A 25,625-nucleotide genomic window follows, 5' to 3' on the forward strand; every position below is an offset into this window, starting at 1 on the left:
ACCTTCTCCTGCTTCCCCGCTTCCGCCCCCGACCGCCGCCGCCGCCGCCGCCGCCGCTCCTGTTGCTGCCGCCCGCTTCTTCTTCTGCGGCTTCTTCGTTGCGTGGTGAAGCAACAGCGTCACCCGCAGAGCACTTTCCACATTACAGTTTTCGTTCTAAATGTTTTTTCGATATTTCACCAAGAACTCGGTGGATAAACAGCAAACTTGTCCTCTAATATTGGTTTTTATCATATCAACCATTTACCATTATGGGGAAATATCACAATTAAGGAGAAATGGGACAAACTATAATAAATTGCACACCAAGCAGTCTACGGCCAACTTTTAAAAATGCTCTTCATTTTATTATCTGATTCAAGCACAATTAGTTTTATGTACACGGTACTCAAATGTAATGGTGCTCTTCTCATTAGGTTGATTTTTGAAATAGAAAGGTGTGACTGTGATTGAAAAAACACAGGTGTGGGGCTGTGCACATTTTGTTAGTCCACAAATTATTGATTGTCGTGGTCTCCTCATATCAGGTTGAAAGAGGTTTTTCATTGAGTTAAAGGAAAAGTTTCAGTGTGATTTCACAGAAAACAAGGATCGGCCTTCCTGGAAAGGGGGCGGTGCGGATGGTCTGGATGGTGTTGACAGTTGCCACAACTACCGAAAGTTTGAGTATTTCCGGAGAAATATGTCAAAGGCATCGTAGATAGCTTGCCTGAAAGTGAAACACGGATGGGTTTTAAAATCGTTTATACAACAAATTCCAAAGTACTTTTTTTTCTTTTCTTAAATCCGGTCAGATATACACAGTAATTACTTCAAGCACACAGATGAACCATGAAGATATCAAATTATCAATTACACACCTTATACACACAAATATACAGAGTGTGTATAAATACACACACACACACACACACACACACACACACACACACACACACACACACACACACACACACACACTAATTATTTCTATTGGGTAAAAGATCACTCTCAGGCTACAGTCTCTTAACTGTTTAAGGGTTGCCTGCAGCATCTGGTCATATAGATCAAACATTTTTCAACCAAATATCAAACACAAATCTCGCATGGTGGCGAGGAGGTGCACATGGCGGGATTTGTTTGTCCAAAAAGGAGTTTATTATAAACATATATATGACATAAAAATATTATATACCTAAAAAATGTAAAGATGTACCCCTTCAAAGGACACAAAATATATACAGTGGGGCAAAAAAGTATTTAGTCAGCCACCAATTGTGCAAGTTCTCCCACTTAAAAAGATGAGAGAGGCCTGTAAATTTCATCATAGGTTCACTTCGACTATGAGACACAGAATATGGGGAAAGAATCAGATAATCACATTGTAGGATTTTTAATGAATTAATTGGTAAATTCCTCGGTAAAATAAGTATTTGGTCACCTACAAACAAGCAAGATTTCTGGCTTTCACAGACCTGTAACTTTTTCTTTAAGAGGCTCCTCTGTCCTCCACTCCTTACCTGTATTAATGGCACCTGTTTGAACTCGTAATCAGTATAAAAGACACCTGTCCACAACCTCAAACAGTCACACTCCAAACTCCACTATGGCCAAGACCAAAGAGCTGTCAAAGGACACCAGAAACAAAATTGTAGACCTGCACCAGGCTGGGAAGACTGAATCTGCAATAGGTAAGCAGCTTGTTGTGAAGAAATCAACTGTGGGAGCAATTATTAGAAAATGGAAGACATACCAGACCACTGATTATCTCCCTCGATCTGGGGCTCCACGCAAGATCTCACCCGTGGGGTCAAAATGATCAAAACAACGGTGAGCAAACATCACAGAACCACACGGGGGACCTAGTGAATGACCTGCAGAGAGCTGGGACCAAAGTAACAAAGGCTACCATCAGTAACACACTACGCCGCCAGGGACTCAAATCCTGCAGTGCCAGACGTGTCCCCCTGCTTAAGCCAGTACATGTCCAGGCCCGTCTGAAGTTTGCTAGAGAGCATTTGGATGATCCAGAAGAGGATTGGGAGAATGTCATCTGGTCAGATGAAACCAAAATATAACTTTTTGGTAAAAACTCAACTTGTCGTGTTTGGAGGAGAAAGAAAGCTGAGTTGCATCCAAAGAACACCATACCTACTGTGAAGCATGGGGGTGGAAACATCATGCTTTGGGGCTGTTTTGGGGATGGTAGCTCAGGCGGTAGAGCTGGTGGTCTAGTAATCTAAAGGTTGCTGGTTCGATCCCAGGCTCCTCCTGCTAGCATGCTGTAGTGTCCTTGAGCAAGACACTTAACCCCTAATTGGTCCTGATGGCTGCGTCCGTCGGTGTTTGAACAATTGTAAGTCGCTTTGGATAAAAGTGTCTGCTAAATGACTAAATGTGATATGTGAATGTTTTTCTGCAAAGGGACCAGGACGACTGATCCGTGTAAAGGAAAGAATGAATTGGGCCATGTATCGTGAGATTTTGAGTGAAAACCTCCTTCCATCAGCAAGGGCATTGAAGATGAAACGTGGCTGGGTCTTTCAGCATGACAATGATCCCAAACACACCGCCCGGGCAACGAAGGAGTGGCTTCGTAAGAAGCATTTCAAGGTCCTGGAGTGGCCTAGCAGTCTCCAGATCTCAACCCCATAGAAAATCTTTGGAGGGAGTTGAAAGTCCCTGTTGCCTTGCGACAGCCCCAAAACATCAGTGCTCTAGAGGAGATCTGCATGGAGGAATGGGCCAAAATACCAGCAACAGTGTATGAAAACCTTGTGAAGACTTACAGAAAACGTTTGACCTCTGTCATTGCAAACAAAGGGTATATAACAAAGTATTGAGATGAACTTTTGTTATTGACCAAATACTTATTTTCTACCATAATTTGCAAATAAATTCTTTAAAAATCAGACAATGGGATTTTCTGGATTTTTTTTCTCATTTTGTCTCTCATAGTTGAGGTGAACCTATGATGAAAATAACAGGCCTCTTTCATCTTTTTAAGTGGGAGAACATGCACAATTGGTGGCTGACTAAATACTTTTTTGCCCCACTGTATATATATATATATATTTTTTTTTTACATTTCACTGATCCCCTGGCCCCTTTGTTCACTAACCCCACCAAACGACCCTCGCTTTGAGAAACACTTAGACGATGCTGTTTTTCTAACAGATTGTTATTCCAAAATCAAGCGGCCAGTTGTCCCAGCTGCCAAGACACATACCTGAAGCGGTTCTGTTTGAACAGATAAGCGCTGATGTGTCCTCCATCCAGGTACCGTACCTCACATCCTGGCCAGATCTGCTGCAGGCTGAGGACACCTGTACGGGGGACATAGGCATCTTCCTTCGCCTGGACAACGATGATCATGCTGGGATCCACAGGGACTGATAAGAAAGACCATTTCATTGACATGCAATGCAGTTCGGTGCAGCACAATCCCTACGGGGTAGAGATAACCACCCCCTTGCCCCTCTCTTCTGGAGGAACAACAGAAAACCACTTTCTTTTTGGAGCAAATCTGTTTTAGACAGTGTGTGGTGTTTGGTTTGTAGGACTCATCAATTCCCGGATAACATTTTATTTGACGGTGGAGTTGTGATCAGTCAGAAACCAGACGTTGGATTTATATTTGTATGTAATGGTACTTACGAGAAAAGTTGGCCATGTGGGTGCATTCATCCATGACTCCTTTCATGAAGCTCAGCGACTCCCGCTGCAATGGCGACTGAGATCTAGACTCTTTCCTCTTGGCGCATTCTTGTCGAGTTCTATGAAGAGGAAGGGAGCCTAAGCATGAACTGTTTCAAAACTCAGTAACTGTTGTTCATGATGCCCTTCTGTGACGGTACAGCGAAAAGAATAGTGACATTTGCAACTCTGCAAGACACCTGGTTTCACTACCTGGGTACGGTGTCCAAGCAATGTCTGCCATTTAACAACGTCAGTTTTTTTGTTCCAACTTCCATCCCGTGCCATCTTGATTCTTCACCTACTGCTGGCGAAAACGTTTTGGGATGCTGGGGATAATGACGGACAGCAAACCCTTCTAGAAGGTGGTCTAGAGAGTCTAGACTACCTGAAGAGTTCTTGACAAAGTCTTGACCCATCTTGAAGGAATCAGCCTTGATATAAAAAATACAGACGGGCAATGATCGCCTGACCATTTAAACTGAATGATGATTATTCATGAAAATAAACAACAAACAGGTTATTGTGTTATTTCCGTTACTTTCAGCAATATGGACCATTTTGGACATGGTCAAACGGTTTAACTTGTCAATTTGGATTCTAAACTCAAATTGAGACTTTTGATGTCATCCTCTTGTGGAGGACAAATGTATTTTTAAATGATACATTACATTTTTTGGTTTATTGCTATCAGAGTGTTATGGGAAGCCTACCCCACAGTATTCAAGCAGGTGAAGGATCTCATCTTCATAAACTGAATTAATGGCATACTGCTTTTCCAGTTCCCTCCAATTCACTGCTTTACTCAAAACACCCTACACACACAAACAGAGAGAGAGAGAGAGAGAGAGAAACTCTGTAAACGTATTATATAGCGCTCTCTCTAACACGGAATATTTTAAGAACAGTGATTCTCGACCTGGGCTCCAGGCAAAATGATTAGTATTTAAACAACAGCATTATTTAATTACCAAGACTATGGGCCAATAGAGATGTATAATAATGACTGTTTTCGACTGCTCGACTGATCTCTGTAAATATAGTACTGTATAGACATGCAGTTGTAATTTATGCAATTTTGACTGAATCATGCAAACAACAAAAACTCCTCTGAGATTAGGACGGATGAAAGAGGTTGAGAATCACCGCTTTACATCGTAACTGCATGAGAAGGGGTCCAAGGAGGGATGTCATATTTCGGGTCACTTAAAGATTGATGGTTTTGTGTGGTCACTTCATTGTTGATGCTAGCAGACAGGAAATTAAATAAACAGCCACACCCCCATTAGTTGCAATTATTCCACTTTTTGATTTGGATTATTTTTGTTGGACTTATTCCTGTAGGACAAAAAAATATGAAGGTATCTTGAGAGAAGACAGACAAAAAAGTAGGTAAAGTCGTTACCTTGGTGAAGACACTTGACGCCGTTGACCAGGACAGACAGGGAATCAGAGGAATGGGTTTCGGCCAGTTAGTCACTGCCAAGGATGCCATCTGAATGAACACACGCCACTCCATGTCAGTATTTCAAATTGTAAATAGTGTTGTGGAAAAAAACGATAACAAGCTGATATTGATTCGTAAGAGGTCACATCACAATCTGATTGATAGTGATAGGGATAATGGTTTCATTTATCAAGTTAATGTATTAGTTAATGATGTTTTCCTTGTGTAGTCTTTATTTATTCATGTATCATTCCATGCAGTCATGAATTCCATTATCTGATCCATGGGGGAGTTGTTATTTTGTAGCTAGAACTGTTGCATGGCTTTACACAGGATTTTTTTTTCCTCAACATCAATCTTTCCATAGAGAGAAGGTAAGCCTTTGTTTTGTTTTTTAATTTTCCCCTCGTCAAGAGCGGGGACGTTGCATCCGCTCGCGGTTCTTAGTTTGAGTGACAGACGAAAGCAGGCATTGCGGTGTCAACTACGCTGGGTCAAGTACAAGGAAAGATAAATCACTAAGTCACTTATAGGGCGAACCCTCAACCACGTCAGTATGGGAGTGGAGGTGGTCACTCACATATCCACCCATGGAGATGCCGGTCATTCCTAGTGGCCAATAACCTTCTCTTTCGAGCCAGTGGAGGAGAACGGCTGATTCTAGGATCAAAGCTCCCCCCATCACAAACAGGTCCGACACATTCTTCAAACTGGATCGCCTAAAAATATCCAAAACACACGCAGCTCCATGACAGAGTAAAATAACACCAAATGCTATTCAATTAAGTTCTAGAACTTGTTGCATCAAAGATACACCTATAGCCAAAATTCATATTTTTCAGGCCAAAAAAAGATCATCCAGATGACACCTATTTAATCTAATTTGTTTTTAAGGGGAAGCAGGCCAGTGGCATTATAATGCTGGTTTATAGTGTTTGAAGCAGTTGAAAGCATTTATACAATAATTAACTGACAAACAAACTGATATACATTTCAACCGTACGGACTGTAAATCAATCCAAGCGGTTCATTCAAACCCAGCACAAATGGAATAACCAGCATCATTTACTCAGAGTATGAACATCCCATAATAATTCCATCTGTAAGTCCCAACTTCAAAGCGGTAATCCATAAGATTGTCTGTGTTGGGTGGATTACACTACAAGTCTTATAAATATAATCTATTTGAAAATGCAAGAGGATTTTTTGTGTTTTCAAAAGCAATTCAATTCAATAACAATTCAGCTCAATACATTTGTTTATTTAGCTTTAATTTTTTTTTTTTTTTACTAAATAATTTTATGGATTTACACTTTAACTGTTGCCTTCATGCGTAAAAGTCCTGTCAGGCACATTAATTGTGAGAAAAGCATTAACATGCATTTGACAGACATTTTGGTTCGGTTGCCCACTTCCTTGCCTGATTTTCCTCTGGGGATGAAAGTGTTATAATGTTAAATTTGGATAAGTGAAGGGGTTTCACCGTATTTAGGGGCAGATTCAGACTTTTGATTCACTGTGATTTTTTAAAATGTGGATTTAAAAGTGAGATAAGATGAGATACTATTAGACAAAAGGCAAAAAGGTTTCTGCATTACGAAGGTGCGGTGACTTCAAGTTCAAGAGATTATTTGTCACATACATACACATACGGTCGTACATATATGCAGTGAAATGTCATGACACCCGGTGATTAGGCACAATAAGCTCTATAAGCTCGAAAAATATGAAAAATACTCAGACTTACAGTTGATCTTTAGGTTTGCGGTAGCCATGTACAGATTAAGTCAAGATGCAAGAACTGAGAAATAAGAGAAATGTGAAACTATGACGCGAAACAGAGGAGAGGAGATAATAAAAAATAAAAAAAAGATTCCATTTCATCTTCATTTGCTCACATCCAGTTCCCAGCGCAAATTTCCACTTGAATTAAGAAATTAGCTGTCAGCTGCCATTCAACTATACTGTATATAATATATATAATTGGGTTGAATGAGTAAATTGTATAAATATATACATAAAATTATATCAAGATAAGCCAATACACTCATAACATCTCTGCGATAAAGATATACATTTTTCATTTCTATTTTCATCTCTTTTATCTGGGTGGATAGCGCACAAAAAACATAGTAGGTTCCTTTTAGCAGGCAGTACAAATGATACAGTTGATACACTCTTAACATCGTGAGGATATAGTAAGGATTCTCCAGGAGCACTGACGCCATTCCTGCTTCTTTGATCATAGGTCTGGCCATCAGGGTCCGACGGCGCCAAAAAAACTACAAACACACAAAAACAGAACAAAAACATTAGCTGTTTGTCTTTGTCTAAATAAGCACTGCAATATGAAACAGAAAGTGTGTCATCGAGGAACCAATATGATTTTAACTGAAAAGCAAGAGGAGATTCAAGTCCTGTATCACGGCGATGGAGTTGAGTTTGATTTATAAACTACAAATAACTTAAGAGACAGATTTTCGGTCTGAAAGCCTGAAATGAAACACATTATTTGCTAAAGGTCCATTGATAAATGTGTCATCATCAGCTTTTTAATATGCTTCATGTATACAAGCATAAGAGGCATTTATTCTCTCAACAAAAAGATGAATATTTATTTTGCTGGCCGTTTTGGTTGCCCATGGTCTTTAGCCTTTTTGTCTTGGACATTGAAGAAGTGTCTGCAAGTATCATCATCATACATTTGGTCAAGACACTCTTTCAGGTGTGCGCTCACTCCAAACATCGCTCTCCGAAAATAAATTTTCCCCACTCCTATACGCTTCATGATTATAAAATTATAAATGAATCAACAGCGTTGAAGGTGCCCAACCACCTTAAATATATGATCAAATGTGATTGGCAGAGCCTCCCCCACTACCCTCCATTATGATGGTGAGAATCTGCTTTGTTTCGCTAGCTGCTATGACGGTGCTTATTGCGAACAGCACCCCCATTTGTCATTTGGAGAAGGGTTTAATGGCAAAAGCCAATTGTAAAATTGGCAGGACTGCTGATCTTTTCTTTTGAGTTCTGGTGCGTAGATTGACAGAGAAGTTGTGCTCACATGGTCTCCGGTCCCTGCCAGGTGGATACATACTGGTTTGTTCTTCTGCCACTTCTTTGGAATTATGAACTGGAATCTAAACCACGCGCACACACACACACACACACACACACACACACACACACACACACACACACACACACACACACACACACACACACACACACACACACACACACACACACACACACACACACACACACACACACAATTACTTACCTCGCAAAATAATGGTGACATTTCAGAAGAGTATTATTGGATAATAAAAATTGAGAATGTACAAAGGAACAAACGTTTTAATTTTAAAGTAATAACGCTAGTTGTCATTCATAGACCACGTTGATTTGACGTGTATCGAAGGAAATAAAAAAGGTTGTGACGTTAGACATTGGAATTCCTACACCTCTCTAAGGAAGGATGCATTCTCCCAATTGCTGTTTTCAGATTCATCCACAGGTGTTGAATGGGATTTCGGTGTGAACTCATTGCTGTCCATTTTTGTATTTGTGAGAACTTGAAATTTTGTGCATAAAATAACTCAATCCACAACCACCGTGTGTCAATGACATTACCAAAGGGACTTCCTGCCTGGCTAAAGTTAATGCTATCTACAGTAGACTGGCAATTTTTATAGGAATGCAAACAAAGCAATCACATTTACCTTCCAAAATAATTGACAAAAATCATGCAAAACAATTTCCCAATGTTTTGCACAGATGGGGGCAAACTGTTTTATACACCCTGCAATATTGTTGTGGAGCATAAATTAAATTACATTTTCCACTTCAATTTTCTACCACTGATTTGGAATTTTCAAACATTCCTACAAATTTTGAGAAAAGCTGCTTCGACTTCAATAATTTTGGGACACAATAATTACAAATCAACTCTCCACAAAAGCGTTACTCTAAGATTTTGGAAGGTGAATTTGGAAGAACTAATCCCATTAGAAGTAACGGACGTAATCCGTAAAAGCTTGTTAGGCCAATATCCTAGACACTGCAGATAGATTTTACTTACGTTACATTTTAGGTTCTACTGTCTTGCCAAGCAATCGGGCTAACAAAACATGTTTCAAGTTTGGGTATCCTTTGACCAGCTGTATTAGGATCACTAACGTCTAGCAACATGTAGGTGTTGACAAAAGCAGAGTACAGTGGAATGGGAGATACCTCGCTTTAACAGCTTCTGGTGGCAGTATTCCCGGGACCAACTGTTCCAATGGCGAGATGAAGAATCCATTGTGAATTTGGCAGTCGAAGTGGTCTTCTTTCTAGACAAACAAACAAACAAAAAAAAGTTATTAAGAGATTCTAATCATATCGATGAAAAAATGAATCCTGGACCGCCCAGGAAACATGTCCATTTTGCTAAGACAAACTCAAAAGAACTTGAATAATTAAAGCCGTGGGTGAAGGATCAGTGGGTCACAAAGCAAGTGCCTGCACATGACAACAATCGGACGGAGAGTTTAACATAAGTAGGGTAATATATCCGGTTTATAACTGTACATAAGTGGTGATCACCAATGGTACATCATGAATGGAAATGTCAACAGGGTCAGGAATAACCGGGTCAAAGTTTAAACTATTTGAACTTTGAGTGTCGCTGATCATGTAAAATCAGATTTTAAAGCTATTCAGGAGTGACAAGGAAGACAGGAAGTGGAGCGGAAAGGCATTGAAAAAGGGTACTAGTAGAGGCAAACATTTCTTATTTCAAAGTGTTTAAATTTGTGTTACAGAAAACATCATTTTTGAAAACGTAAATTCAAGTTTCCAAAATTCAGCTACAAATCAAAATATTCAATTTCACTGATGCACATTCAAATTCCAAGCGCATGATTGTAATTTGTTCAACCAGTGGCACAAGTTTTACACCACATGTTTTAACCATTACTAAAATATCTGGCAGACAGACTTAATGGAGCAATGGCGATGGGAGACAAAAAGATTTAGAGATCAAGACGATGCAAAGACAAAATAATGAAATACCTTCTCTATGTAAACAGGATAGTCCTTGGGCACCAGGTCCTTACATCTCTCTCTGTCTCCAATGACTTTGCGAAACTCAAAAATTCTAAAAGAAATATCAGATAAAAAAAACAAAAAACAAAAAGATTAAAAGTTTAGAATATTACTGCCACTTATTCTTTTCATAGATTTACAATAAAATGATTCATGATGAAAGCTTGGTTTCAAGCTTCTTGACTTGTTGCATAAACCTATATCATGACATCAGAGTTTTCTGAAGGTACAAAAAACATAAGTTAGTCACAATAACGCAGTAGTTATGTCGCAGTTCTCTCTATTTGAAAACAATACATAAAGGAAGAATCAAGCTTTCTTTGGTTTAATTAAAAATCGCAAACTACTCACTAGCACGCTGCTGTTCTGGAGAAGAGACCTTTGAAGAGTAATTCAACATTTAGACACTATATGATGTTGGCCGATCAGCCTATCATTCCTAATGACAGATACATTGATCTCTGTCCATTATTTTTTCTTATCCGTTTATTTTTGTTTATAATCTGTGGTGTATATTATATTTTAATAAGTTAACAAGCAAGCAAAAAATGTGACTTTAATCTGACCAGCCGGTAAGGCAAATTGTCTTTTTATTTCAGGCTAAAAGTATTTGAAAGACAAGAACAGCAATACCCATAAACATGGTTGAGATCTCGTTAGAACCAGGACATTTTAGCCGTTCTAGCTGTCCAGCCCATAGGGAACAATAGGAAACCCATTCCAAAGCTAATTCTAGCTCGTTAGCCCTCTAATTTAACTGAACCATTCACATGAAAAAAAACAACATTTTTTTTTAATTGACGTATACAAATACATTTTAAAAAAATGTATAAATGTTATTGAATTACAATTATCAAAAAGATAATTAATTTTAATATTATGGTTATATTTGCATTTAAAATCGAATCATTTGATATGACCAATGGGGAATATCAAAACAAAGCAAAAACATCTAAGTAAATATTGAATACGATCAGACAATAATATAATATTTTTTATGAGAGTAGAGATGTGAATGTGTGACATCTCAAAGGCTTTGGAACAAGTGCATTACCTCAAGAACAATATCGTTTTTAATGTAAAAAAAAAAAAATCAACTTTTAAATATTGTTATGACACCTGTAATACATACCTAACTTGACTAAACTGGACCCTGTGTATTGCTGCCTGCAGCAATATTTAGGGCTCCATCCCGTAGGCACTTTTCGGGCTAAAAGTGTCCGGAACAGGACAACTGCTGCATATGGACACGGTTGAGATCTCGTTAGAACCGGAACGTGGCAGATATCTCGTGGTTCAAATCGATCCACATACGGAGCAGAAGCGAAAACCCGACGAAATTTAACCAGAAGTAGCCGAGCTTTCGTGCATTACCGACAGGCCAAGGTTCCCATACCTTAAACCAACAAATGTCCAAAAAACATTAACTGGTCCCCTTCCCCGGGACCTGGTTCCCCAGAACAGCATGGCCCACCGGCTTTCTTCCCCCAGTGTGACGACAGACCGCCCTCTGCTTCTATCCAGAGTGTGGGGCCTCGGGCTAATGTGCTGGCTGGTGAAGGCGTGGCCGGACTTGGCTGTTGCAGGGGCTGCATGGAGGGGTGGCCTGGCTGCTGGGCTGCTGGATGGTCCCGGTGGTGACTGCTGGGCGGAGGAGCTTGCTGCAGGCTAGCAGCCTCCGCCCAGCAGCCCAGCATTCGGCTTAATGAAAAAATATGAAAAACAGTCCACAAAACTAACGATGTGACCACATCAAGTGGAGTCCACTTGACGGTACAAGTGAGTGATGCGTTCAAGATCCAGCGAGGCGTCGAAAAATAGAAGCCGTGATATGGTAATTACTCAGAAATACAAAATTTTTGTATTTTTGTATATTGAATAAGTAATCCAAGTAAAGAGGTCACCACTGAAATTACGTAAATTCGTACAGAGCAGACAAACAACCATGTGACACAAACAGCCAAACGTACAGCAGGATCGCCGGTGCTTCCTCCGCTCTCTGCCCGGCCGAGCAGCACACAGCTGGGATGAGGACCCCCGGAGCTGATATGATTCAGGTCTTCCTAAAACGCCAATTTGAACTCAAATTCCTCCCAACCCGAGCTCGGGGCGGCCCCCATCGCCGCAAAAGGAGAGCGATAAAAGAGAAAATCCACGGTAGGAGAATCCCTCAGTCTGCTCCAAACGTCCCCGCACATGATCACAGAGCGCAGATTCGGGAACCTCGGAACCATCCGAAACCTGTAATATGTACATGACATGACTAAACTGGACTGTATTGCTGCCTGCGGCTTTATTTATTATTAGACCCTATTGTTATTGCTGTGTTTATTCTTCTTCCAATTCTTCCGCCATTTTGAATCAGCTTTTTGGGGGCCTGAAGATACTCTAAAACTCACAAGACTTTGCACACTTGTCAGTCCCGGTGAGGCATTTGATATTCTATGGGTCTCGTTCATAGGCGTGGCAAAATGGCTTGCTAGTGCCCCCTAGAAATAAATTAAAAATTAAACCTATTCAGATTGCCCCCCGAAAACTCACGAAATTCAGGACACGTATGTTACATCACTCGACTTTTGAAAAAAATTATATTGGCGCCATGATCTAAACCAAACAGGAAGTCAGCCATATTCAATTAAAGTTGCCATTTTAGTCAGTTTTTGGTCATTTTTATGCATTGCACTTTCGCAGACTCTTCCTAGGCGATTTATCAGATCAACTTCAAACTTGGCGAGTGTCTACAAGAGATCTTAAGAAGAACCTTAAACACACACACACACACACGCACGCACGCACGCACGCACGCACGCACGCACGCACGCACGCACGCACGCACGCACACGCGCGCGCTTTTGGATGGTGGTGTGGTTCAACCATATATAGACGGTATGTTATGAGACTCCTCCACCATACCCTGGTTATTAACCCTGATAATTCAGAGATGTAGAAATTAGCATCCTATCTATGTCAGGACTGTAAATATTGCTCACTCTCATCACCTACCCCCCCACCCCCCATTTCTCTTGTCATCTCACCTTCCTAATCCCTCCCTCCCTACTTCTCACATCATCACTCTCACCCTCTATCCACCATCACAAATTAACCATAGCTAATATTTATGGCCTGAATGCGGACGACCCAAATTTCTTCTACAATATATTTTCCAAGCTCTTCTCTTCTCTGACTCAATTATTATACTGTGAGGGGACTTCAACACAGTACTTGATCCTTGTTTAGACCGTTCACAAGAAATCATCACAAGCCCTGGAACTCGTCTGACACTATAAAACAATATATGACTGATCTTGCTCTTGGCGATTGTTGGCGATAAAATAATCCACATAATAGAGAATACACATATTATTCACCACCTCATTAAAGCTTCTCTAGAATTGACTTTTTTTTTTGACAAGTAACTCTGTAATGTCCAAAATCACTAATCCTGAAATCCACCCTGTTGTAATCTCAGATCAAGGGCCGATTAGTTTCAACCTCATAAATGAAGCCAACCCGAACCCCCTGGCAGGTGGCGGTTTAACACCTCACTTTTGACAGAAATAATTAAACCATTTCCAGAGAATAGACTTCTTCAGTATTATTTCATTCTCCACTCACAAGAAAAAGAAAGGTTCTTGTCCTTTCTTTTTCTTGTGAGTGGAGAATGAAATAATACTGTGCCTAAATAAACTAGAACAACACTTAAAAGACTTGCACTCGCAACAAGCCCAATCACCGACCAAGCAAATCTGAAATGAGATCCGGACAATTACATCTAAACTTGATAATATCTTCCATCAAAAGACACAATTCCTATTGCAACGAACAAGAGTGAATAATTTTGAATTCAATGACAAAACGGGTCAATTTCTTGCCAATCAAATTGAAAAACACACTTATTACAGCCATCAAACATCCACAGGGTAGGAAAACATACACCCCACAAGACATAAATAACATATTCAGAGAATTTTATAATAAGCTATATCAGTCAGATAATGAATCAAATATTTCAAACATTAACTCATTCCTTGATGATATCACCCTCCCTAAACTCTATCCACAGAGCAGGCTACCACATTAGATCAACCACTTAGTCATGAAGAACTCAGGAAAGCTCTCTTCTCTATGCCCAACAATAAGTGACCCAGATCAGATGGCTACCCAGTGGAATTCTATAAAACACTTCTGGCCACTTAGATCACCATTATTCATCAGAATGGTTACTGAGATTAAGTCAACCTCCACCATGCCTCCACACATGAATACTGCTCCCATTTGCGTTTTGCTCAAACCCAATAAGGACCCAACCCTCACATCCAGTTATAGACCCATAAGCCTAATTAATTGCGATTTAAAGATTATTAGTAAAACACTAACCCACAGAATTGAAAAAGTAATTCCATTTATAATTCACCCAGACCAAACAGGCTTTGTGAAGGGCAGACACTCATTCTGATCAGCATATCTCAAAGGAACAACTTAAATCCTGTTAATGCTTCTGCGAAAAAGCATTTGACAAGAGTTAATTGGAGTTGAATTCTCTTTTCCACCCTCAACAAATATGGCTTTGGAGAGTCACTCATTTAATGGATTAGAATTCTGTACAACTTACCATTTGCTTCAGTCATCACCAATGGTTACACTTCAGTGTTTCACTCTACAACGTGGCACAAGACAAGGATGTCCCCTCTCCTTAATACTATTCGCCATCTTTATTGAAGCGCCCGCGGCAGCCATCCATCAAAACAGTAATAGCATTGGCATACAAACAGGAAACTCTGTTCACAAAACCAGTCTGTAGGCAGACAATATTTTTGTGGTGTGGGGATGGGATGGTTTGAGCAGCCATACCTGCCCTGGATCTAGGTGATTGGGTCAGGGTGGCTGCATACCTGTTGCTTGTTGGTTAGGCTAGCGAGCAACAGGTTAAAACCCTCACCCTCACACACTCTCAGGATAGGAGTCCTGTCATTACATGTTCGATCTGCTACTGGCTAATTCCACCTAGCCTTCTCTCTATAATAAACTGGTGTCCACAACCCATCGTCTTCTGTGTCTCTGTGACGGCGGCCCTGAAAACGCCACTTGGATGGCGTGTGGCAGGCAGAACTGCCACAATTTTGTTGTATTTACGGAACCCTATATCATCTCTACCGGAAGTGATCTCATACCTACATTTTCAGCTTTCTCAGACTAGTCAATAAACTGGACTAAAACCACGGTCTTACCACTCAGTGGGAAAAACTGGAATGCAGTAACCCAGAAACTTCCCTTAACCATCACGACGACCTGCTATCCTGCCCCGACGTGGTTCTCGTCCATCCCAAAATTTTAATGCCACACATATTACATTAGAACACGTACACTCGCACACAAATCTTACTCTGGACAATTATTTACCAGAGCATGGTTTGTGGGGCAGGAGGGGTGCGAGTGAGTCAGGTTCGACTTGCTTGGAGGAATCCCCCACACCCCACAAATTTTAACAGCAACTGCCAACAGCACCCATCGAGCACTGGAGTTTCCAGGGATGGCGGGGCGCTGCTGGGTTGGTGTGGGGGTGTGGTTGGCCGGGGGGCTGCCGGGTGGGCCCCCTGCTGGCTGGACTTGAGTCCTGGCGGCTTGCACCTGGTGGTTTCTGGCATGCGGTGACCTTATTATTACGGTCCAGGCCAGCAGCATGTGTGCAAAGACCCTATTGTTATTGCTGTGTTTATGTGTTTATGCAGAGAGCGCCACCGGGTGCCTTCTGGGGCCCAGAAGGCACCCGGTGGCAATAGCATCCTTCTTTCGATGTAACTCTCATCTCTCCTACACACGTGTCCAAAGCACCTCAATCTGGCCTCTCTCACTTTTCCACCAAACTGTCCAACCTGAGCTGTCCCTGTAATGTACTCATTCTTAATCCTGTCCATCCTTGTCCAATGAAAATCTCAACATCCTCAACTCAGCCACCTCCACTTCAGCCACCTGCCTTTTTGTCAGTGCCACCGCCTCTAAACCGTACAACGTAGCTGGTCTCACTACCGTCCTGTAGACCTTCCCCTTCACTCTTGCTGGAACCCTTCTGTCACAGATCACTCCGGACACTCTTCTCCACCCACTCCACCCTGCCTGTATGCTCTTCTTCACCTCTGTCCCGCACTCTCTGCTGCTTTGGATGGTTGACCCCAAGTACTTGAACTCATCCGCCTTCTCCGCCTCCACTACTTGCATTCTCAGCTTTTCGCTGCCCTCCCTCCCATTCAGGCACATGTATTCTGTCTTACTCCTGCTGACTTTTATTCCTCTTCTCTCTAATGCATGGCTCCACTTCTCCAGGCTCTCCTCAACCTGCTCCCTCCCCATTTATAGATATTTAATATGTAATATAATATCTTCTGAATATGATGGCAAAATGCTGTTCAATACTGTTCTTCAGATCACACACCTTGAAGGAAAATTACCTCAATAGTTGAACTTTAGAAGGTGCTGAAATTGTGGAAGTACCCTACTACAAGTATCTCAGTACATTTATTTATAAAAATCTGTCCTTCACAATATATGTGGAGATGCTAACAAAAAAGTTAGGAATGAAACTTGGATTATTATTGAGAAATAAATCATGCTTTTCGCATGATAAAAGGAAGCTTTTAGTATAGTCTGACTGCACGCTGCCTCAATTACTCTGAAACAGCTTGACACTGTTTATCACTCCGCATATTTTATTACTGGGGATCAATTCAGGACTCATCATTTCAACCTTTATCAGGAGGTTGGGTGGCCCTCCCCGGCCAATAAGAGAATGCAGCATTTATTCCTGTTTGTTTACAAAGCCATAGAGGTAACTACCTGACATCCTTCATCAAATGGCATTCTACTAATCTCCGGACTACATCCCGGTATTGATTGGTTCTCGAGGTACCTCAAGTAACCAAGCTAGGAGGAACTGTTCACACTGTCTGAAGGCTGCGCCAGCCGACGTCCCACCAACGCTTGCACTTCGAGGACCCGGTCATCACTGCTTGCAGCTTTAATTATTATTATTTTCCTTGGCATTTTTCGGCTAAAAGTGTCTGGAACATGACAGTCGCTGAACCCACAGACACGGTTGAGGTCTCGTTAGATCCAGGATGTCTCAGACATCTCGTGGTTCAAGTTTGATCCATATTGAACAACATTTGGAGCAGGAATTAGTGTAAAACTGACAAAGATCTACCGGCAGAATGTTCGCGCATCACAGATATGCCAACATTCTTTGTTATATACAGGTACTCATTTAACGACCTACCTGTTAAACGACTGTTCAGACTTATGATCAGCTCTCTGACCGGTCTGTATTGTGCGCTGCGTACAATACCGCGGTGTGCGTGCTGCATGTGCGGCGTCTCAGCGTCAAGCATCTCATCGTGCATCACTGTACTCAGTCTCATTCCCTCAGTCTGTCAGTATTCACTACACTAGCGCTCGCAATGGCCACGCACCCCTTACCCTGAAATAACACAGGTCCTCGCTTACGGACCAATTCGCTTAACGACCTGGTCCTATGAACAGAACTCAGTCGTTAAGTTAGTAGTACCTGTATGTGCAGGTTGTGGCTCTGAACATGCATTCGCATCATGTGAGGTAGGCTCCATACTGTAGGTCTGTAGTGGTTGCAAACTGTGCATGTGTTTGTATTGTCTTACCTGCTTGATGTCGGCAAGGCTTTTTGTTTGATATTTTATCTCTTTTGATTTTTTTGCACATAGACACTGGCCTTGTGCAGGTCTACAATCTTGTCCCTGATGTCCTTAGACAGCTCTTTGGTCTTGCCCATGATGGAGAGGTTGAAGTCTGATTGATTGATTCTGTGGACAGGTGTCTTTTATACAGGTAACGAGTTGAGACAGATGTCTTTTATACACGTAATGAGTTGGGATTAGAGGTACTTTCTTAAAGTGAGAGGACTAATCTCTGGGAGCCAGAATTCTTTATGGTTGGTAGGGGATCAAATACTTATTTCACTCAATGAAATGCAAAATAATTTATATCTTTTTTTTTTTATGTGATTTTCTGGATTTTCTTTTTGATATTCTGTCTCTCACTGTTATAAAAAACCTACCAAAGATTACCACTAAAATTATAGACCGTTCATTTCTTTGTCAGTGGGCAAACTTACAAAATCACTGAGGGATCAAATAATTATTTCCCCCACTGTATACATACACAACTACAGGAGACACCGGTTGTTTGGAATGGGGATGTCATCCACTTTAAACAGTAAGTCTAAGCAGTAATGATCTTGCTGCATGCAAGTCGACTTCTCCAAGATCTCCATGAACCTCAGGTCCTCTCTTGAAATCACCTGCTTCTCCTCCAGTTACTTCTCATTGAAATCTTGGTTTTACTGAGAACCATAGAGCTCCTCAATGGATATCCAATTGGCACATGCCAATTGCAAGCAGCTTCTCCAGCAACGACAACTATTGCCCCTCAAATGACCACTGACGACTCACCTCAATAGGGTCCTCATGGCATAAGGTCCATCACCTTGGCTGTTGATTATTTCCCGGGGTTCCATGAGTTTTGGCGCATTAGTCCCAATCAAAATTTCAACATTAGTGTCCAATTCCAAGATCCTGATATATTTTAGATATGTCAATTTTTCCTAAATCTCACTGAGTAGGGATGTTGCTCTTTGAAACAGGAATTGTTCCCTGTGTAAAGATCTCAGGGAGCTCTACAAATTGGTTCCTATCCAATTTGGACACCTCCAGTCCTGTAAGGATTTGGATTTTAACAACCCTTTTCCGGCCCATAGTGCGCGGAACGACGGAAAGGGTACAGTTTTGGTCTCCGGCCCCAGTAAAACCATATGCGTAAAGAGAGACAAGTGCACTACTGACTGGTGTTTCCTCTGGTTTGTTTACTTTGTCTTTGTTGTGGACATGTAGAATAGTCTGGTGTTTTAAATTGCATTCATCACAGATCAGACAGATTCTGCCTTCCTTGCTCATGTGTCCAGCCTTCAAGCATCCAAACCAGATTCCTTTTCCTCTCAGAAATAAATTTTCTCCTTTTGAGAAATTGTATTTAACTTTGAACACTTGAATAAATGGATGTGACTCTTTTACAGTAAAGCAAGGATTCTGAGAACTCCTTACATGTTATGGACTGCATTGGCATCTTGTGCACAGTGGGCTTAGGACTTACAGCACGGTTAGTTGCTGCAATGGCTGTTGCAAATCGGCTCCCTTTGATGTTGTTCCTTGGTAGCGGTTTGCTCCTATTTACAGTCTTTAAGGTGCTTGGTCATGCATCTGACATATCACCAAAAGTGGATGAGACAAGATTTTGACTTTGTTCTCCAGAAAGTTAATCATATGTGGGAAAGTGGCCCTGTAGCCTCGTCATTCTTGTATCTCACAAGCTCTAGACCTCTATCTTTCCCACAGCTTGTATGGCCACTTCATTACTACATGCCTCATGTTTGATGTAATGTTCATCTCCTCCATGTATTGTATCTCTGTCATAGTGTTGCCGCACCCTCTTAGGAACAGCGCAAATTCCTGCAGCGCTTGAACATCCTCTGCTTTAACAACAGGCCATCCAAATGTTTTGTCCATACAGGCTGTTGCTATTTTGTGTTCATTACCAAAGTGTTCTTTCAAAATACCTTTTGCTCTTTGATATCCTTGTTGTGGTGTCATATACACTACTCACAAAAAGTTAGGGATATTTGGCTTTCGGGTGAAGTTTATGGAAAATGTAAAAAGGTCACGCTACAGCGATATTATATCATGAAAGAAGGGCATTTAAGCATAGAAGCATGCAATGGTGATTTCCTCATCCCAAACAATTGATTGAAACAAAAGCCAACAACAGTGGTGGGTTTACCACAACAAAAAATGTCAATGTCTCAATAACTTGTCATGTGCCCTTGAGCATCAATTACAGCTTGACAACGACATCTCATGCTGTTCACAAGTCGACTTATTGTCTGCTGAGGCCTGGCACCCCACTCTTCTTGAAGGGCGGCCCTCAGGTCATTGAGGTTCTGGGACACAGAGTTACGAGCCTCTACACGGCGACTCAGCTGATCCCATAGGTTTTCTATGGGATTCAGGGCTGGAGAAAGTGCAGGCCACTCCATTTGAGGTACCCCAGTCTCCAGCAGCCGTTCCCTAATGATGCGACCTCGATGAGCTGTAGCATTGTCGTCTGTGAAGATGAAATGAGGCCTGTGTTGTTTATGCAGGGGCACAATGACTGGATTAATGATGTTATTCAGGTAGTATGGGCTTGTCACTGTACCATTCACAAAGTGTAGGGCAGTTCTGTATTGACTAGACACACCTGCCCACACTGTAACACCACCACCACCAAAGGCTCATCTTGTGACAACAGTGGCTGATACATAGCGCTCTCCTTGACGTCTCCAACATCGTTGGCGGCCATCATTTCATGCTCATCGTGAATCGACTGAGCATGAGAACAGCATGAGGCCCACTGGTCCCTCGTTTAGTGTCAACGCTGCCTGGCCCGTGCAAGACAATGATGGCTGTGCCTGGTGGTGTGGTCAGGTACCCTTGCAGGTTGTCTTGCACGCAGACCACGCTGATGTAAATGGTTTCGGATGGTCTGACGTGACACTTGGGTGCCTCTCACCTCCCTTAAATGTGCCTGGAGTTGAGTGGCATTCATCATCCGGTTCCGCAGGGCACTGTTCACAATGAAGCGCTCATCAGTGTGGGATGTGGCCAAAGGACGTCCACTTCTATGCCTTTCTGTGACTCCTCCAGTCTCACTGTATCTCTGTTGCAACCTGCTGATGACACTCTGTGACACTCTAAGCTCAGTGGCCACTTCCCTCTGAGAACATCCTGTTTGAAGCCTCTCAATGGCGAGGTACTGTTGATCAATTGTTAGGTGTCGTCTTGGTCTCATGATGTCAAAATGTGAACAGCATGATGAAGAGGACTGTTTAAATACCAATTCTAATTGAACCAGGAAATGTATTGGTCGATTCATGGATCAAAACACTTGTGAATTTTGCCGTTCAGCTCCTTGTTAGAGAACAGCAAGTTGTGCAAAAAGTACTGAAACATTGAACAGTTGGACATGTGCATTCAAAAGTTTAGAGAAGATCAAATTAAGTTCACCTCTAAAGGTTATAGTGCATTTTAGGTTCATCCTGAAATTTCACCCGAAAGACGAATATCCCTAACCTTTTGTGAGTAGTGTATATAGGCAGCTTCACACCAGCTCCTTGGGCTGCACCATGGTGTATTGTTCCAGAAAACAATCACCGTCTTGATAACTTCTAGTTCTATCTTCAAGACAATATTCAAAAGTCCCAATAAAGTAAATACACTGCAATAGATCCCCATCAAATATGGTTGTCTCTTGGTGGTAAAGTAGTTGAGGTGGTTTCATCCTGCTTTTGCATGATTCCACAATGGTATCCTGGTCAACTGTATTTTGCACTTGTGAATTGTTCTGTGCAGATTGACGCCTGTGTGTTGTTCCTTTGTAGCTACAGACCTAAGAGATCAAGCTGTTGAGGCTGTGAAAACATTTTGAGACTGATGCTTTAGAGTAGTTGTGTAAAACATTCCACTTTTTGATTGTGACTGTGGCCTGAGAATGGTATCCTTTGCTTGAAAGATTTCATGATGTTGTACTTAGTCCTGTAAGTGTGTTTGTATCATACTTTTGGTCGCACATCACATGTAGATGAAACAGGTGGCGCTATTGAGCCTTGATCCAAAGTCAATTCTATTTCAGCACAAATTAATTTGTCTTTGGGTTGAATTCAAGTCTTTGATCTTTAAGTCCTTTGCTCACATAGGAACTCATTCCATTTCAATGGGCCTTGAATGGGCCAACATCACTGCCTTCCAGCACAGAAGGTCTTGCAGCAGTGGCTATTTGTGTATCGAGCTTCAGTTGCTCCTTTTTTTCCTCAGTTTGTCTCCTTCCTGCCTGTTTCTCCTCTTGTGCCTGTAGTTTGACTTATTTGCAGAGCAGCAGCTTGCTCAATAAAAGCCGCTTTCTCTGCCTATGCGTTTAAGCATGCAGATGAAGTAATAGAAACAGATGACCTAGGCCTACTAGAATGGCTTCTTCTGCTTGACCGTTTGCTAGACACATTAGACACACTATCTTCAGGATTAATGACATCTTGGCACTCAGATTTTGCATTTTCATTTGCATCATCATATGTGAAATTCTATTTCCCTTCAACCACATTGATATTTCCTCAATAAATATATTGCCACATTGTCATGAATTAAATAATGCTTCCTCCGCTCCTCCTTGGGTAGAGCAAACTCAGTGAGCAATGTGTTAGGGAGTTCAGAGAAATTTGGACAAAGATTGTTTTTTTAACCTTTTTAGATTTTGTTGAACAACAGACAATTTCCTTGGAAGCCAAGAGAGTGGTGATCTGTTTTTAATTGTCTTGCTTGTGTTCAATTGACATTCCTTTCCTACTGAAGCCTTTAAATTACCATTGAGATTCCTTGAAAGGTTGGCTTTCTTGTTCTTTTTTCTGTGACATCACATTGCACTTCTGTGTAATCCGTTTCAACAGTAGTACAGCGTATATCATCCATTTTCAACAAACTGAGCGGCACCTGAGTACTGTTGCTTTAATTAACAGAATGTGCTGCTACAAGAATGCTGCGCTATGTTGAGGGCTTGCGCACAGCCTGTGCACTTTCAGTTTGTCCAAAAAACACAATCATAATCACACGACAGGTTGACCAATAATCTCTTATTTCAATTTGCATGAATTAATAGAAGGTCCATACAATCAATAATGAGCAGCCCACTGCCGTGTATGCAGCTCAATGCTGTTCCAAACATTGATACAAGTGTATGCACCCTTAACGACGGTGGATCCTTTAGTTTGTGTTAGAATTGCCCAGAACTGTTCTTTCTTTTCGGTGTGATAATGGATTCACCATTATCCAGAACACAAACAGAATGGCTTTTGCAGTGCTGTGATCCAAGGTGAGTGTGCTCCAAATTATTCAAATTGTCCAGGTTAGATTGGGGTTTTTACTTTTGTAGCGACTATCCTGACCTCTGTACCATAACCATGACCCTGTATGATGGTACAGTAAAAACCATGAGACCTCCCATGAGACCCATGGCCTAATTAGCCCTGTTTCACCTGTGCCCATATAGATTTCACCTACCACACAAATTTACTCTGCAACCCAGTGGTAAACTAGATACAATTTACAACTTGATAAAATTCAGCATAGTTAAAGGCAACAGACTGAAGATAAAACCAGGTGAACTGAGTCAAAGTTACAGATTACATTTTAGAATCTTTGTCAGAAATAATGACCTGATAATACTTATACTTTTTTTTTTCATATGTCAGCCAAAGTGTTCTATATGAGATTATTCATTTTGATTTTTTGGAACAAAATTTGTGCTGTCCCATTTTAGCAACCTGACTATAGTTTTTTGACTATCCCAAAGTTTTGTTATTTTGTATCTGATTTGCAAAAATAGTCGATAAAAAATCTAGTCTATTAAAATAGAATAGCAGATTTTTTTTTTTATTGCTTAAGTCTGAATTTCATATTTAAATGTAAAATAGGCAAACTCACCATCAATTAATTCAGACTCATTTTTTGTACTTCAATGTTATGAATCAGTCATTATGTGTCATGCGTATGTACCAATGTTCACTGAACATTGTGCAGTATTTTTAATCTTTTAAAATTGAAATTTTAATGTATCTTATTTACCTCCATAATAATGAGAGAAGACACATAAACAAGGTTGCTGCACGCCAAAATGCTATAATGAGTCTGATAACATCATCGAATCTACAGAAATATGTCAGGGATTTTTTTTTTTTTTTACTTTGAGATTCAATTACATCTAAATGAAGGAAAACAAGTTCAGAGAAAAATGTTGTTGATAGATTACACGATTGTCAATCTTCATTTTATAGTGTGCAGCAACACATACAGCCTGTATTTCCAAATCTCTTATTCTTTTATTTGTCGTACTTGGGATAAAAACGGCCTGTCCAGCAGAAGATAAACAATGTGTGTAAATTAAAAGCATTACATACTGCTGTGGCGACTGACCGTTCGCCTGCTGCCTCATACATCCCACCCCTTGACAGGTGCCATTGGAACGAGATGAGCGATGTCATTCACTTCACCCGTCAGTGGTTTTAATGTTGTGGCCGACCGGGGTGTCCGTGTTTACGTGTGCGTACACGCCTGCACACACACACAGTGAGCATTTTATTAGGAACACCTGTACACCTGCTTATTCGTGCAATTATCCGAACCAATTGTTTGGCAGGACACCGCTTCCGTTCATTCATCAGTTGAGACATTTCGCCACTTCATTTCCAGCCCTCACACGTATTTCTTCTTCAATCGGCTGTCTTGGAAATAACAACCTACCTCTTGAGGTCTTCGGGCCTCCCCCATCCCTGAATGAAGAGTTTGGTGAGGAGCAGCCTTCTGTAAAGCACATCCAACTTGCTCAGGCCCATGGACAAACAGCTGGCATCTAAACAAGAAAACTCCTTTAAATCGGCGTTTAAACAAAATGTTACTGAAACGTCCGCAATTTGCCCTGTTAATGATTTTTTTCCCCCCTACAATTTACCCAAATCGGTTTCAGCGGTTTCAATTCAGTGCCGATTAAAATGAAAGTGAATTCCGCAGTCAGCGGTGTCGTCATAAATAACTCATTACTGCCGAGCGGCCCGGCGGCGGCGGCGGCCCGGCTGCCCGCTACTCCCTTCCAAGTTCCAACCTCGGTTAGCAACGTCTAATAGCTCGTTTGCGAATATGAACGCCAGCGCTATTCAATCCAAGACGCAAGGACAATAACGCGTCAAGTTGTGAAGCCATATTAGAACGAGAAGAGTAATAAGTTGTACCTCGGACTACGAGGACGTCGCCCGTGTGTGTGTGTGTGTGTGTGTGTGACACTTGACTCCCACGACGTCCCCCTGGTGCCTGCGCTGCGCAGCATTCAAACGGCGCGGAAGCGGAAAAGCGGAGTCAGGACCAGGAAGTGACCTCTCCGGTCCAAGGACAAACTCTCGTATTCTCGGGACGAGAATATCGCGAGGGCGCTCGCAGTCCCTCGCTCTCATATATCGGATACATATATTTAATATGTTATATTATATACATACGTGCATACGTATTTGAGTATATATTTAAACACATTTAATGTTATCCTTTATTTTTTGTTTGCGTCATCCGTCTAAACTGCCAATCCTTGCCTGTTCCACCTAGATCCACATTGTGTTCAAAGTTTTGACTTACTCGGGTCCAGCGAGCCCGATGGTGTGGACTTGATTATGGACAAAATATTTGACGCACAACTGGCTACGCTGCCTTAACTGGAGGATAACGACCCCACGTCTGTGCTGTCATTCTCACCTGTTGCA

At 41.4% G+C, this 25,625-nt stretch overlaps 1 protein-coding gene across 5 annotated transcripts; it reads right to left on the reverse strand.

The window, feature by feature from the left end:
* Positions 1-333: 333 nt before the first annotated feature.
* Positions 334-25,205, reverse strand: abhd18 (abhydrolase domain containing 18). Of its 5 annotated transcripts, none has more exons than XM_080008568.1 (15): positions 25,107-25,205; positions 24,622-24,730; positions 10,184-10,268; positions 9,362-9,462; positions 8,190-8,265; positions 7,318-7,404; positions 6,870-6,895; positions 5,703-5,841; positions 5,081-5,170; positions 4,389-4,490; positions 4,064-4,109; positions 3,889-3,979; positions 3,637-3,755; positions 3,209-3,371; positions 334-709 (listed from the first exon to the last, which is right to left on the reverse strand). In XM_080008568.1, exons 2-15 carry the CDS (start codon positions 24,711-24,713, stop codon positions 652-654), a joined length of 1,275 nt encoding a protein of 424 aa, XP_079864694.1. In that variant the 5' UTR covers positions 24,714-24,730; positions 25,107-25,205; the 3' UTR covers positions 334-651. The 5 variants fall into 5 exon arrangements, with proteins under 5 accessions (XP_079864694.1, XP_079864692.1, XP_079864693.1 ...); XM_080008566.1 differs by adding an exon at positions 24,295-24,432 and having other exon boundaries at positions 3,889-4,109; positions 25,107-25,119; XM_080008567.1 differs by adding an exon at positions 24,279-24,432 and having other exon boundaries at positions 3,889-4,109; positions 25,107-25,119.
* Positions 25,206-25,625: the final 420 nt, after the last annotated feature.

Source organism: Zeus faber (assembly GCF_960531495.2).
Source record: "Zeus faber genome assembly, chromosome: 10".
NCBI classification, from domain to species: Eukaryota; Metazoa; Chordata; class Actinopteri; order Zeiformes; family Zeidae; genus Zeus; species Zeus faber.